The sequence below is a fragment of the Chionomys nivalis genome, chromosome 13 (genome assembly GCF_950005125.1).
Source record: "Chionomys nivalis chromosome 13, mChiNiv1.1, whole genome shotgun sequence".
NCBI lineage: Eukaryota > Metazoa > Chordata > Mammalia > Rodentia > Cricetidae > Chionomys > Chionomys nivalis.
In genome coordinates this window covers 12,776,769-12,793,624 of record NC_080098.1, presented here as the reverse complement: position 1 = coordinate 12,793,624, position 16,856 = coordinate 12,776,769, and the positions used below count along the sequence as shown (strand labels likewise).

The 16,856-nt window shown below is 45.4% G+C and overlaps 1 protein-coding gene across 3 annotated transcripts in view; it reads right to left on the bottom strand.

The window, feature by feature from the left end:
* Positions 1–1,347: 1,347 nt before the first annotated feature.
* The window catches only part of Pip4k2a (phosphatidylinositol-5-phosphate 4-kinase type 2 alpha), a 171,258-nt gene continuing 155,749 nt past the window's right edge, over positions 1,348–16,856 (bottom strand). For 2 of the 3 annotated variants that reach the window (XM_057787807.1, XM_057787810.1), the window contains 4 exons: positions 12,074–12,187; positions 6,976–7,219; positions 5,216–5,319; positions 1,353–3,895 (listed from right to left, as the gene is read on the bottom strand). In XM_057787807.1, coding sequence (XP_057643790.1) covers positions 3,815–3,895; positions 5,216–5,319; positions 6,976–7,219; positions 12,074–12,187 — 543 coding nt within the window. In that variant the 3' untranslated portion in view covers positions 1,353–3,814. Of the gene's footprint in view, positions 3,896–5,215; positions 5,320–6,975; positions 7,220–12,073; positions 12,188–16,856 lie in introns of all 3 variants that reach the window. The other variant, XM_057787809.1, reaches the window with a different exon arrangement.

Below are 16,856 nucleotides of genomic sequence, written 5' to 3'. Positions count from 1 at the left end.
AGGACCTGAGTTCAAATTCCCAGTGCGCGTGCACGGACACACACACACGCACATGCACGCACACACACACACAAACAAAGGAACCTGAACTAAGCTGCTCCAATGACCATCAGGCACTCAGCACTTACATACTCAGACAAAGGCAGATCCAAGTTACCACTGGCTAAAACAGAAGACCACAGCAATCATTGAATTTCTGGGAAAATTACAAGTAGGGGTGCAAAGCCCCAAACCTCACCAGTTATATGTACTCAGGGAAAAAAAAAGAAAGGGTACTCTATAAAAATGGCGGTCCAGTTTCAAACATGCTAAAGGATTAAAAACATGCACATCAAAGATGTTACCTGCGGCAAGGCTATGGGAAACCTCGTAGCCCTTGGACACTACAGAGTGGAAGGGGGCAAAGATGACGACTGGTGTGTGCTGATGACTGGTGTGTGCTGATGACTGGTGTGTGCTGATGACTGGTGTGTGCTGATGACTGGTGTGTGCTGAAGACTGGTGTGTGCTATGACTGGTGTGTGGTATGACTGACTGGTGTGTGCTGATGACTGGTGTGTGCTGATGACTGGTGTGTGCTGATGACTGGTGTGTGCTGATGGCTGGTGTGTGCTGATGACTGGTGTGTGCTGAAGACTGGTGTGCGCTATGACTGGTGTGTGGTATGACTGACTGGTGTGTGCTGATGACTGGTGTGTGCTGATGACTGGTGTGTGCTGAAGACTGGTGTGTGCTATGACTGGTGTGTGGTATGACTGACGACTGGTGTGTGGTATGACTGGTGTGTGCTGATGACTGGTGTGTGCTGATGACTGGTGTGTGCTGAAGACTGGTGTGCGCTATGACTGGTGTGTGGTATGACTGACTGGTGTGTGCTGATGACTGGTGTGTGCTGATGACTGGTGTGTGCTGATGATGACTGGTGTGTGGTGTCAGACATAAGGTAAAGGCAGCGACGGAAAGCTGTGTCTTCTGTGGCTCGGGTCAGCAGGGTGCGGTTTTCTGTGTTGGCCTAATCTTCCATGTGGACCAATACTCACACTAACAACATAAAGTGTGCATTATGTTTAAATTACACCCTGCTGCATCAATCACATGCAAATTATAGTTTCGGAACACCTGTTACCGCAGCAAACATCGTGTTTGCCAGCTGGACACTCACGACAGCAGAACACGTAAACAGCCCTCTCTCCTCATGGTACAACGAAGGTTCAAAACATGCTATGACCAAACTAGCATGGGTTATTTGTAAATAATCGCACACCTTTACATAGTATTCACTGAGGTGTGTGTATATGTCTGTGCGGTGTACATGCCTGTGTGTGTGTGTAGACCTGAGATTTGACGTCAGGAGTCTTCCTCAAGTCAGGTCTCCATTGAGTCAGGTCTCTCACTTGAACTCAAAGCTTGCCCATATGGCTAGTCTAGTTGTCTCTCTCCTGCTTTCAGAGTGCTGGGATTAGCGGTGGGCTGCTATGCCTACCTAGCATTTACGTGGGTACTTGTGCGGCGAGTGCTGTGTGTGGCGAGCCATCCTCCAGTTCTGTGGTTTTGTTTTGTTTTACTTATCTATTGTGTAAGGAGTCCTTCTGTCATTTCCATGTCTTATTAGTCACTACAGATTGAGGGGCAGGCCCCAGAGTGTTAAAAGCTGTCACGTCCCTTGGCTGAGGAACCCCCAGTCCTACTCACGAGTAGTCGCCCGCACAGAGAAGCACAACTGTGTGAGGCGTCAAAGTGCTTTATTCATAAAGCCTGGCTCTTGCCTTGAGTGCAGTGTTAGCACTGGGACACCACACACATCCTCGCTTTTGTCCAAACAGTTTATCTGCATGACAGAGATGATTACAGACAAAAACCAAAGCGTTTTTTGTAAACGTCTAAGAGCGTACAGATTGGCCGCCGAGGAAATGGTTACTCAGATCATGTATGAGTACTTTTGGTTTTACTTTAGGTTTGTAAAGTTTTGGGCTCTTGGGTTTGTAAGTTTTGCAATCAAAAGCTACAGTAGAGCTTCAAACGCTGCAATTAATAGTGCCCGGAAACCGAATCACACAGCATCGATTATTTTAAATGCATCAAATACAGATTTGCACACCTATGTTACAGTGGAGTTAACACCATCAGCTAAGGATCCTGGCAGGTCAGTCTGTCGGAGTCCGATGGTGCTGATGCAGGATTCCAGACGCTGTGCACGTCGGGCACAGCTGTACCTGGAGAGGCCTGAACTGACGTGACTGGGAAGGAAGGCAACCTGCCAGGGGGCTTGCTGACTTCTAAGTAATTATTGAAAGGTGGACTTTTTTTTTCCTTTCCAAACTGCCCACAAAGACCATCTCACATATTAAACGGGGGTTTTAAAGGCACAGCTTCAGCACAGCATGTAAGCTGATAATGCTCCAAGCAAGTGAAGTGTTCTGTAACTTGAGGCCTTTTAGGAACACAGGGGAGGCGGTGGGAACATGATGGTGCTGGAAGGTTTTTAACCTGGTTAAACACAACCAGCACAGTTTAGGGCAAGGAACTTACAGAACCAGATTTGGGGTTTAATCAACATTAGGTTGATAAATACACATCTCGAGGAACAAAATCCTTTTGCTTTTATGTGAAAGCCTGTCTACTAGGTACTCCGAACAAAACACTCACTCAAAAACACAACTGCAAGACGCATCTCAAAACACAACATGTTCCTCACACTGCAAAATGGCTTTACATGTAAACTTCAAAAATCACATGCTGTATATTAAATTTTTAGATTCAAAAATATCCCTGTTTTTCTAACCATGTAAACAGTAAAACTGAGGGTTTCAGTTAAAGGGGATAATACATAACAAAATTCCACTCTTTAAACAATGGTTGAACATAAACCTCATTAATTGGGATTTGCCTTGGGTTACAGGAGGATTTTAACCCCTTGCTCATCTTTCTGCAGTGGGAGGTGTAGCTCCTATTGCCCCAAACTATGCACCTTTCAGGGCAGTTCTGCATCTGTTTTGCAGAATGCATTTCTGCGGCTCAACACCAGGGTCTAACGATGAGAGTCTCCAGGCGAGAAAAGAGAAGCAAGCGGTTTTCCTGGAAGCATTTAGGTAGGTGAAATTGTAGACAGTCTTGGCATCAGAATCTTGGAAGATGAAGGGCTCAGCCTGGGACACTGGGGAGGGGTGACACGGTTAGGACAGAGCCCTGAGCCAGTACACAGGGAAATGCTAGCATCCTTCTGCCTGGGGCTGTGTGCTTAGGCAACCATCACTCAGGAGTAGTCTCTGTGCGGGCCAGGAGTGTAACATTTGAAGTAAATCGATCATTCTTTTAATCATCATCATTGCTATCATCACCATCGTCATCATGAACACTCTCACATCTTACCTCAGCAAACGGAGCTGCAGTTTATCTTGCGGTACCTGCCACGGCTGCGCTGACATGCATTGCCTCTTTCCCTCCCCATATTCTGTCCCTTCATCTACCCATTCAGCCACAGCTGGAATCAGACGGGGTTGGCTGTTACAAGCTCTGATTCAAGCTGACTGGTTTTAATTAATTAATATTAATTAATTATTTTAAAATGTGTGCTAGAGCATGTGTACACACACCTGCGCACACACGAGTCAGAAATAGCTAGAACGGTGCTGGGGAATATCAGGTAGCTGTTAAAGCGAGTAGCCCCCCACTTCAGTCATCTCGGCTTGAAGATGTAAACAAGGAGGTTTGCTTCCTGCAAGGTGGGTGCTTCATCGGGTTTTGTTGTAACTTTCCCACGCCGAAGCCACCACCAGCCTTCCCGGGCTCATGTCCATGGGGGCCATGCAGGAGGTTACGTCAAGATGTGCCCAATAAAGTCCAAAAAGCGCTTTGAATACTGTTCTGGATTCACGGTTGAGATCTCAGCTCCAGCCTAGGTGGTTGTGAAGAAAACGGACATTGATGAGACGCTCATTAATCTCCTTCTTTGAATTACCACTCAGCATCTACAGCGATTTCCAAATGCAGGTGAACGCGTTTGACAATCACCTCACCACGAGCCAAACCCCAACCCTACAGTTAAGGACACAGCTGAGCAGCCCATGTCCTTAAACGGCTACTCACTTGTATTGCTGCCATTTGGACAAGCAAATCAGAGTTCTCAGGACCTATGACCGCTGCAACGTTAACATGGAAGACAACAGCACCAGAAATGGGCAGGAGAGGAGGCTCAGCAGTTAGAACACTGGCTGCTCTCCCAGGGGACCCAGGTTTTACTCCCAGCACCCAAATGGCAGCTTACAACAGTCTGTAACTCCAGTTCCATGGGATCCAGCACTCTTCTGGTGCCTGCAGGGACCATGCATGCATATGCTATACATGGATATGCACCAAATAAGAAGAAATAAACCCCAAAACACCCTTCCCCCCAAACAAGTCACATTTGAGACATTACCTTTCTACTCGAAACCTTCCAATGTACGGCGTTTATTTTAGATAAATGAAATAGTGTCTCCCTATGTAGCCTTGGGTACCCTTAAGCCCTAACCTTCCTGCCTCAGTCATCCAAGTGCTGGGATTACAGGCACGAACTACTACATCAAACTTCTGGGAGTTATTCCTGGGGCTGTCAGCGTCTCCATTATTAAAAAAGATCCACTGAGGAAGGGGTAGGGAGTGAGCAGGAATATACTAAAATTACATTAAATGCTCTCACACTCACGGCCTTATACAGCCCTATGTAGGAAAAAAGGTTTGGTGTAAAAGTACACTGAGGCCCTTTTTTTCCTCAAAAAAGAAGGAAGGGGAGAAACACAAGGGAATCTCCCCCAAAGGCTTTTAAAAGTGATGAGGGCGGATATAAGATGCTGGTCCTATACGCAAAGATCTCTGTGGCAGAAAAACAGATTACTGTGAGAGAAGAAAGTCAATCCTGTACATTTTGGAGCACCTGCTTCAGGCCGGAACATTTCCTAGGAAAACACTGAACTATCTTAAGTATGCTCGTCTTTGGGGTGTTGTTCAAACATGGAAGGACCTACAGATGCACAGGGCTATGAACTCTGTGTGGAAGGCTGAGTCTAAGCCGGAGTGAGCGCTCGTACTGAGGCTGGCCTTACCCCAGACAATCATCATTCCAGAACTGAGAACAGCTAGGCAGAATGACAGAGATGTGTTTACAGGCTACAGAAAGTACCAGGGACAGTACCAGGGACCTGTGGGGCGCAGGGAGGGGGGAGGGAGCAGTACTTACGCCATGTTTAACAGTTTTTGCAGCGTGGGCAGCTTTCTTTTTTGCATCGTAATGAGTAAGAATGTCAATAATGGCCATGAAGTAGACCTCTTTCCTGGGCGAGTCTGGAAAGGGAGGGGAGCAGAGGCTGTGGGACATGTGAGGACAGCTGCTCAGGGAGGGGACGCAGTGGAGGAATGCAGAACCCACATCCCAGAAACCACATCCCGCTTGGCTCCCCGCACCAAAACAAGAGCACCTGGAAGTCAGAACAGCGCACGAAGGCTGTGATTTTGTTTCCTAATCTGCATTTCTTTAATGACAGCGTAGTTTGTGTACAGAAAAATGCATTGTTAGAACTTTCTGCAAAACAAGTAAGATTAATAAGGCTTATTAATCCCTGTCTACCACCAACACTGTACATACCTCCACTTGGATAGAGTATCAGAAATGAATAAAGGATTTTATGCCTCTATTATCTACTTTCTACATAGTTTCAAAAATATATTGTTTCAATTATAAAGAGTAAGAAATGTATATTTAATTATATCTAATTTTCTTATGTTTAAGGAATGATTTTGGTGGGTAAAATTAAAAACATAGCAAAATACAACCTAAACCTGCTTGGCTGATATGCCAAGTTAAAAAAAAAGGGGGGGGGATGTGTGGCATAACAAATTGACTATTTTATTATTTAAATAAGCAGGGTTTTTTTTTTTTTTTTTTTTTACTATATCAGTAAAATCGTTTTTGTGATGCCCATGCAGCTAAGGCAGGAAGCAAACAAGCAAACACCTAGATAGACCCTGAGGACTGAGACAGGTGTGATTGTGTAGGAGGGTCGCAGGTGCCAGTACAGGGACAGCAGAAGGGGCAGTGACTCTCCTTGTGTGTCAGGGCCTGCCTCTACCTCCCTGAAAAGGTAGGCTATGCAATGCTAATTCAGCTTTCCCATGAGGTTACCTGAGGGGCACAGTGGGTGCACACACTTGCCTCACTCGGAACAGATCTGTGACATATTGGATCTATTTACAAGAGAGCCAAGTTGGATTTACCAGCTTCTGTCATGGGCTTGAACCCAGGACCTCACACATGCCAGACAAGGGCTTTACCAGTGAGCTACAGTCACAGACCAGCTTTCGTTTTGAGACAGGCTCTTGTTAAATTGCTCAGGCAGGTTTTAAACTTGTGATCCTCCTGTCTCAGCCTCCAGGACAGATGAGGTTTTCTTTGCCACTGAGCCTGGCAAGAAAAAATTTTTTAAAAAATTGCTTATGTAATCTGGGGAATCTAGCCTTTTGATGTTGAGGTACAACATTGAGATTGTGATCTGCAACCACGCTGGGCTGCATTGCTGTATACACCTGTCAGAATACATCAGATGGGTCTGTCATATCCATTATTTACACACGTGTATGTGTGTGTATAAAAAATGGTAGGTCAGGTGGTGGTGGTGACGACACATGATCTCAACACTTAGGAGGCAGAGGCAGGAGGATCTCTACAAGTCCGAGCCAGACTGGTTTACAGAATGAGATCCAGGACAGCCAGGGCTACACAGAGAAACCCTGTCTGAAGAACAAAACAACAACAAAAATGGTTTGTAGTTTTCTTCCGTCCTTTAACATGAGGAACCACTGTTCCCTTTAAACACGTAGGACTGTCTGCTATCAACACATTTGACCCAGTAGACGGAGCCCTGCACCAGCACCCTTGTAACTAGGGTCAGAATTACTGACAGACCACTTTCTAGGCAGAAGAGCCAACAGCACCGAGCTTACTTTCATGGCATTTAATTGCATAAACATCAATGTTCGGATCAAACTCGCCAGGAGCCAAAGGTGGTGAGCTGTTGAGCGTATTTCCAGGGCTGTCGGGCGGAGTCCCGATTGGGTGGGTGCCGTCACTCTCTCCCTCCTCTTCCCCTTCGTTCTCCTCATCCTCCACTTCTTCTTGCTCTGCTCGCTCCACGTCGTGGATCCCCACCAGGAGGCTGTAGTCCATGAGTTTTAACTGCGCAAGGAACTGCAGGGGAAGGGGAGAGGTCAGTTCCAGCTCAACAACGGCTAAAATTCAAAGAATTCAGGAGAATTTAGGATCTGAAGAACGCACATTGGCGGAGGCTGCAGGGAGTGCGCGGAAAGAATGCTAATGGGGACCCGAGAGCCTCCTTCATGTGGTTTCAACACCTTAGGCACCTAGGGTTATTGTACCTCACCCCCAAATGCGCAACTGTTTTCTGAGGCTGGCATCTATTATGTACAAGTGGAGGTGCTCCTAAGAGCATAGGTAGATGTCAGGGAAGAGCCCTGGGAGTGGGGGGGGGGGCTTATCTCAACAAGGAAGACTGGCTAATGGGGAGAACCAGGCAGTCCCCAGGTAGCTTCCAGCAGAGCTCCCGGGAGCCTTCTAGAAAGCACTTGGAACTGAGCATACTCCTAGCGGATAATTATCATGCTGTCTGTTACCAGTAAGGAAAAGCTTGTATGTCCCTATCAACCAGTGAGTGAAGGTGTCAGAGCTCAGGTAAGTGCCACGCTCCCTCTGTGCCCACTCCAGGTCTGGCTGATGACAATGCTAAGGTGCTCTGCTTCCCATGCGGTCCAAGGGGTACTGCCCCCTTTTCCAGACAAGGCTATGGTGAGGCAAGGCCCAGCTGTAGGTCTGGCCCCTCCTGCCTGTCAAACTCCCCGACTTTCCATGTTCTTTCTTCTCCCTTTCATTTTCCTAATTAATTGGGTGCACACAGATACATGACGTGCAACGTTCCAATTGATCCACAGAAGTGTGGACGGCTGCGCTGAGAGCAGCCCATCTGCTGGCTGGCTCTGCAGAGTGCAGCGGCAATAGGCGGAGGGCCACAGCTCCTTGAGAATGTGCCATCACTCTTGCGTGATGGAGGCCACTGGCTGGGTTGGAGGAAGTGTGCTTCCATACACAAAGGGCACGCCTGTGACATGGCAGGTCAGGAGGTTCCGGATAAAAATGAAACGAACTTGTCTATATAATTTAAGTCGGAAGACAGGTATGAGTCAAGAAGAGACACGTGGGAAAGGCTCCTGACTCGCTGGCTCTCGTCTCTCACTAACTTTATTGCAAATCACTTTGGTGGTTCAGTAGAATGAGGGGGGCAGTAAAACCAAAGCTTGTGGGTAGAGGAGAGTCCCAACGAGAAATCATAGTACAAGCCCACGGGCAGAAGGAGAAGGCAGGCTAGGGACCAGGGCTCCGTTGTAGGACTGGTGCCTGCGAAGGCAGGAAACACAAGACATATCTACTTTTCCCCTTACTTGCCCCTTTAAGCTTCATAGTACGTATGCATGTATGTATGTACATATATATATGTATGTATTATGTATTTGATTATGTAGTCTTGGCTGGCCTGGAGCTCAGTATGTAGACCAGGCTGGCCTCAAACTCATAGCCGTCTACCTTTGCCTCTTGAGTGTGGGGATTAAGGTGTGAGTCACCATGCCTGTCTTAACTCATGTATTTATCTTAAAAATATATAATATTTCAAAGTGCAGACTCAGAACTGCTTAGGCCCCGCCTGCCTTTTTAAATAAGCCTTGTGCTGCTAGGCCTCTGACTGTCTCTTCTTTCCTCTCATAACATCTAATCTAATCTGATCTCTTTAGAATAAATTCCTCATTATGCCAAATACATGTCTCCTAATTTTTCTTTTTAGTGTTGGGTTTTGAACTCAGGGCCTTGTACATGCCAAGCACATAGTCCATTACGGACTCAACCCCCACCTCCCGGTCTGTATTAATTCCTGGAGCTGATTTTTATAAGGACGGAAGCCAACTCTTCTACCAGGCCATGTGGTCAAGAAGCAGGTTAAACTATTCTCAGCAGCCTTAAATGAACTTCCTTACTTCCTCAAACCCACCTCCCAACTATATGAGACATGGATTAAAACTCTAACCATACTGTTCAGCATTTGACCACACTGCTAAAAACTGCACTCCCCATAAAATTCTCAAAAAATGAATAAAAAATTATATTAAAATAAAAACCGTAGTCATCCTCCTTTAAAGCCATATCAGAACACCAGGTCTCATCTGTGCTCCCATAGTTCCCGGTCTACATTTCATGTCAGTGTAGTTAGGAGTGTAGACTCTTAGTATTTAAATCATGGTCTGATTTGGTAGCTGTCTGTCTGTCAGCATCCCTGGATCAACTTTCCACTGGACAAAGAAGGAGAGTAACAGCACCCAAACAGAAGTAGGCGTTTTGAGGCTGAAAAAAAGTAACTTTAATGGGAAGGACGCCACGCTCCATAGATGCTGCCCACCCTGCCTCCCAAGTCTTTATGCATCGCCACAGTTGTGGGTCTGTAACACGAGAGGCTGAGAGTGGACTCTGGACACTCGGGAGAGCACAGATTTAAACTGCGATGTAGGGAGTTGGTGTCATTGACTCTCCTTTCTGTCAGAATCAGAGTTGACAAGAAACATGAGAGAAATGAGAATTTTGTTCTTTCTGAGATTCTTTTTAGCTATTTTGCAGGAAAGGGGTTTACACACATATATATACAGAATGTAAGTATGAAAGCTATCTATACTACTGGATCCTGCCTGGCATATAGGAACAAAAGAGGATTTTTGTTGCAGGGAATAAATTAAAAATAATTAGAATAAATTTTCAAATGACTATTATGTCTTTTTTTTTTCAAAGAAAAACACAGGCCGGGCGGTGGTGGTGCACGCCTCGGGAGGCAGAGGCAGGCGGATCTCTGTGAGTTCGAGACCAGCCTGGTCTACAAGAGCTAGTTCCAGGACAGGCTCCAAAACCACAGAGAAACCCTGTCTCGAAAAACCAAAAAAAAAGAAAAAAAAAAAAAAAAAAAAAAGAAAGAAAAAGAAAAACACAAGCCATCTACTGAGTTATAATAAACTCTGACCTTCTTTGCTTCTTCTTTACTTTTTTCCTCTTTTGAGGCAAGGTCTTGCTGTGTGGACTTAGCTGACCTAGAACTCCCTCTGTAGACCAGGCTGGCCTTGAACTCACAGCGATCCACCTGCTTCTGCATTCTGAGGAGCATATCATGTCTGGCTTAAACTCATAAATAGTTTATGGAAAGAAAATTAAAAATGAAAATAATATACACACAGACGCACAAAGTGGCACCCATGCACACACGACACGCAAACACACAAACACACAAGCAGGCATGCCTACTGTCGTCAAAATTAGAAAAAATGGAACTCATGGAAAAAGAAAACTGGATTAAATGCTAGTCTCATTATCAAGACCAGATGTCAAGTTGCTTCAGCCTAATTACCCGCTTAAAAATTTAATGATGCTTCTGCATTGTTTCCAAAGTAAAGACACTGTTAGCAGCCACTGAGGAACATTTTAAATGAATGAGCACTTTATGCTCTGCCTCCACTGCCCCTAACAGCTATTTGTGTGTGAGAGCCATACACAGGGTTAACCTATCTAACCCTTCAGTCACCAGCGTTACTAGAGACAACAGAAGCATGGAGCACTGTCACAGAATTTGACTGTGTCTGAACTGCCCAGGTTACCTTCTTCCTGGAGGCTTATTACCTAAGTGGTGTGCGGTCAAGGGAAATTTTTGGGTAGGTCACAGATCACCCTAAGAGCTACTTACAACAACTGTTAAAATGATATTATTTTCAAGATCAGAGATTTCTTGATTGGGAAGTGAAAATCTAAAAGAAATGTTTCCTCTATGCTGCAGTTTTTAATTATCAGATAGATCAAGTTGATTGTCAAGCAAAGAGGAAATACTTAACTAACAGATGTTTTTAAAGGAAGCACTGACAACCAAGCAAACTGTTTATTATAAAAGGTGAAAGAATGGTACATGAGAAAAGCAAACACTTACCTTACAAAACAAAAATCAAAAAAAAAAAAAAAAACCAAACCCACAAAAAACCTCACAAAACCAAACGACTCACTGTGCAAGTAAGTCATCTCCATACATATACCATGGAGCCATCTCCATACATATACCATGGAGTCATCTCCATACATATACCATGGAGTCATCTCCGTACATACACCATGGAGTCATCTCCGTACATACACCATGGAGTCATCTACGTACATACACCATGGAGTCATCTACGTACATACACCATGGAGTCATCTCCATACATACACCATGGAGTCATCTCCATACATACACCATGGAGTCATCTCCATACATATGCTATGGAGTAATAGCCAAGAGAAACCTAGTAACTGTCTGCTTTAAAATTATCATTGTACCGTCTCGACAAATTACAAGACAATAACTCCCCCTCCCTGAATTTATTTCTAGAAGAATGAAGTAAGGAAGCCAAACAGGAAAGATAAACAAAATGATAAAAAGAGGTTTTAATTCTTAAAAAAAAAAACAGTATTAAGAACAAATCTCTTTTATAATAGGCTAAAATCTCACTGAAACAATGAGTCCTATTTCTTGCCACCCTCACCGAGGACCATGAACCCAAACAGTTCCATGCTGGGCCCTTGGCATGGCAAGGCTGGTTCTTTGGCCTCATGGTGTCCACACAGCTGGTGGAAACAGTGAACAGAGGTGAGGTTGTCTATACCAACATGGAGATATGATTCAGAGGGAAGTGTGACCGACTCTGAGTCACCAGTGTTCCTGTCTGACATGCTCTGGGTAGGACATCTTCACTACCGAAGGCCGGGGACAGCAGGGCACTCTGGTTTTGTCGTCCTGACTTGACACACTTCATCATAAAACCGGATCCTGTAACGTGGGGTCTATCTATATGTGAGTCACAGCTAATGTGGAATATAAACAGTTCTGCCTCACTAGATTTGAAAAGATGAACTAAAAAGCCAGGGCAGTCGAGTGTGACCCAGTGGCACATCCTTCTTACCAGTTTTTCTTACCTCGACATCCTTTTTCAGCTTTTCCAGGAATATCTTTTTGTTGTTGTCATCAATATAAATCTTTTGGCCCTCATTGATGAAGTCATTATCCTTTAAAGTTGGAAGCTCTTTGGCCTAGAACAAATGAGAAGAGGGAAGAGCTTGACTAAAGCCTAGAAGCCATGTGTTGTCTCCGACCTGGACACTGAAGTTTGTTTCACCCACTGAGGCAGGGGCAAAGAAGTGTAAGGTTGCTTATCATCGGGGAGCCAGTGTGCTATGACCACTGGAAACATTCCTACCGGGGGTCAGGGGCTGGCATGCTCCCCATCAGTGACACTTCATGATTTCCATAGGAGTGAACCCGATGGCTTCCTTTGGCTCACTTTCTTACAAGAAACTCCCCAAGTGGTTAACATACATATCGTACAACCCAACACTACCCGCCGACACTCTGGGCAGCCTAAACGGAATGCTGACTACAGAGTGCCTGCCCTCTTGCCTCACAGAGTCCCAACCATGAGCTGTGTGCATGCAACCCGAGGCTCGGCAGTTGCTCTCCACCACAGCCAGGAGGGGAATTCCCACTGGACAACTCCAAAGAAATAATCTTGTACCACACAGTGGATTAAACTGGGAAATTTTAGCCTTTACAAGTAACCAAGAGAATGAGCAGGCGGGTAATTGCACTTCTGTTCCCCAATGCAAGAGGGCTGGAGAAACTCACAGTGTAGGTTACAGCGGAGAGAAAGCATTAGCCTGTGCCCAGGCACACAGAACTCAGGCATCTAGTTTTAAGATTATGTGGATTGTACTTCGTGCAATCTGCACTCTGGGAAAGTTCAAAGGCCAAACCACCTCCTCCACCCCAATTCCTTTCTGCTAACCATAGCTTATTTCTTTCAGCTGCAAGGAATCCAATATAATACACTGCCCCCTTTGGCCTAATACTGATCCCCAAATGGTCCTTTTTCAGCCATTTCTTGCCCTTCAAATGTCTGAATGGTACGCATCTCCCTCTCATTTTATAAAGAATTCAAAGGTATGCAAGTCATACATCGTCCAGTATGAATGCATATGTATACTGCATTTCTAAATTACTAGCTTTGCTTATTTTGCTTCACTTTTAGAAGACAGCATTTTGGGTATATTGTGACTGAGATCATCATCATCATTCTCTTCATAAAGAAGGTTTGGCAAGTTTTAGAAATTCAAGGATTCTATTCAATAGGCAGTTCCTGGTTACTGCCACAGGCAGGCTATCCTGTCTCTACCCCCCCAAATCCCCCACAGTGCAGAGGCTACCGCTATGCCTGGCTTTCACATGAGCGTGAAGAGGCTACCGCTATGCCTGGCTTTCACATGAGCGTGAGGGATTTGAACTCAAGTTCTCATGCTCGCATGGCACTTTACTCACTGCGATATCATCCCAGCTCCCCAAACAGTGTTTTGAGGTGAATGAAACATAAACCCTAAAGTTTTAGCAAACTTCACTCTGAAAGCACTAAGAGGAAACACCCGATTCTGACATGTTAAAAAAAACCAGGGCCCCCGAGCAGTCAGACCTCCCCATAAAGCCCAGGAGTCCGGGACTGAGACTCTCCAGGTAGACATTTTGAACGTCTTTGTGCAGTTATGCTTTGGGGTTATGGGGTGGGAGCTGGAGAGTGTTAGGGATTTAGGCATCCACTTTGATTCTATAACCCATTTATGTATGTAAAATCAAGACAACTTTAAGATACCATCTTACACCTGTCAGAATGGCTAAAATAAAAAACACCAATGATAGCCTTTGCTGGAGAGGTTGTGGAGAAAGGGGTACACTCATCCATTGCTGGTGGGAATGCAAACTTGTGCAACCACTTTGGAAAACAGTGTGGCGGTTTCTCAGGAATTTCGGGATCCACCTAACCCTGGACCCAGCAATACCACTCTTGGGAATTTACCCAAGAAATGCCCAAACATACAACAAAAGTATATGCTCAACTATGTTCATAGCAGCATTGTTTGTAATAGCCAGAACCTGGAAACAACCTAGATGCCCTTCAATGGAAGAATGGATGAAGAAAGTATGGAATATATACATATTAGAGTATTACTAAGCAGTAAAAACAATGACTTCCTGAATTTTGCAGGCAAATGGATGGAAATAGAAAACACTATCCTGAGTGAGGTGAGCCAGACCCAAAAAGAGGAACATGGGATGTACTCACTCATATTTGGTTTCTAGCCATGAATAGGGGACGTTGAGCCTATTATGCGTGATCCTAGAGAAGCTAATTAAGAAGGTGAACCCAAAGAAAAACATTTAGGCGATGAAAGGAGACAGAGACAAAGACCCACATTGGAGCACCGGACTGAAATCTCAAGGTCCAAATCAAGAGCAGGAGACAGAGCATGAGCAAGGAACTCAGGACCGCGAGGGGTGCACCCACACACTGAGACAATGGGGATGTTCTATCAGGAACTCACCAAGGCCAGCTGGCTGGGTCTGAAAAAGCATGGGATAAAACCGGACTTGCTGAACATAACGGACAATGAGGACTACTGAGAACTCAAGAACAATGGCAATGGGTTTTTGATCCTACTGCACGTACTGGCTTTGTGGGAGCCTAGGCAGTTTGGATGCTCACCTTACTAGACCTGGATGGAGGTGGGTGGTCCTTGGACTTCCCACAGGGCAGGGAACCTGGATTACTCTTAGGGATGATGAGGGAGGGGGACTTGATGGGGGAGGGGGAGGGAAATGGGAGGTGGTGGTGGGGAGAAGGCAGAAATCTTTAATAAATAAATAAATAAAAATAAATAAATAAAAAAGAAATTACTGGAGAAAGAGTTTTTGTTTTGTTTTTTTGCGGGGGGGGGGGATTCAAGACGTTTGAGGACTGAGATGATATGCCACAGATGACAGAGTAGATTACACACTGGAGGTGTGTTTGGAAGATAAGTCACATTTATGAAGATGAATGCCATTTCAGGCTCACCCCAGTAGCATCCCCCCATGTGACAGGGGAAAGTCTAATCCCACCTCATGAAACTCTGGGTACCCTGTACTATATTACTAAGCTTGCTCGCGAATTTCACAGGCACTAAGGATGTGAATTATCTAGACTGGATCAAGTTCGGAAAAGGGCGACCAGATTGGTCAAACGACTTAAGGGCTTACTGAAAGGGTCAAGAGGCAAAGGCAGGGCCTCAGCAGGGCAGCCGGGGTGGGCAAATGCCCCTTTCCTAGATGCTCTCCCTAGAACAGTGCTTAGTAACACACCCAAATCCAGACCCACTCAGGGCAGGCAAGATAAGGGCTGGATTCAAGGTGTGAGATCATCACTAGTATGATGGACAAACACACCAGCACGGCTAAAGACATACCCAGAGGGACCCTCCTCCCCACCATCGACCACTCCAGTGTCTGACCTGACATTCGGATAAAATGAATGAGCACGTAACCAGTCCTTCACTTGCGTGCTGGAATTGGAAAATGCCCAGCTATGGGCTGACTCTGCACCCCCACTTCTGTCCAGGGGATACAGACCTAAGCCTGTGGTTCTAAATACAGCTGGGCCCAGACTGGCTGTTAGGTTGATCTCAGCTGTCTAAATACTAGCTGTGTGTCTTTCAGCAGGTCACTCCTTCTGTGACTTGGTTCTCATCTTTAAGTAGCAGCAAGTAGAGGGTTGTCATGAGGATTTCATGTGTCACACACTTTGAAGGGGCAGAGCAGTGTATGCCACCCATGGTTCCTGTGACTGGCTTGCCATGTCTGCGGGCATGGTTCCTGTGACTGGCTTGCCATGTCTGCGGGCACGATTCCTGTGACTGGCTTGCCATGTCTGCGGGCATGGCTTCTTTAGACAAAGCTGTGACTGAGAAGTCCCGAGCAAAGCCATCTTTTCTTTTCTACACGATGTCACATCAAGCATTGCCTCACTAGCCATGACCCGGACTAGCTGCTTGGACAGCCCCAAACTGCTTCCTCAGCTGAGTAAGGAAGTCAATCATAGCTTCGCGATAGGGTTGGTGTGTGAGCTGGAAGGCTACATACAGTGCTTGCCCGCAGGAACTCACTGAGTGTGTTTTCTCTCGGCCCCCTTTCATTTTCCTTCCAGGATAGTAAAAGATAAGGTAAAACTTAGGCTGTCAATAATATAGACCGTGTTTAAGATTTCCTTTGATTTCAGTTTTTCCTCGGTAGTCACATATTGCACAAGGGTTTGCAATGCAGCCCTTTATGCTGAAGAATTGACAAACTCAGTGTATGCAAGGGCTGTTGTCCAGAGCACACGGTGGCCCAGGGCACACACTGGATAGATGCAGCCACGATGGCACCAGCCAGTGGCTCTTACCGCCCTGCCTCAGCGGCTTCAGTTCCACACATGATTGTCTCACCGGCTAGAAAACCCGAGCTCTGCAGCAGAGGTTACCCAGCAGAAAACCCTGACTAGTAATCTTAAAGAAGCAAAAAAGCAAAAACCAAAAACTAGAAACTCAAGAATAGAATGTGGCCATATAATAAAAATTAGCTAAGTTACTTCTTGGAATACTTATTTAAATTTACATAATATTTATTAAACCTATGGACTAAAATGTGATGCTTCTATACATACGGCCAAAGACAGGAATTTTTTTTCCCTCGTGTTACTTTTCTATGGGTTGGATTTTCTTGGTGAATGTCTCATCATAGCGTGTGTTTAGTGATTGCTATTTTGCTGACCTAAAGCAAAAGTCCATGTGTAGTGGCCAGAAAATACGACCGGAGTAGAAGGGATAAATTGATTCGTAGGAGGTAGTGAATTCCCTGGGA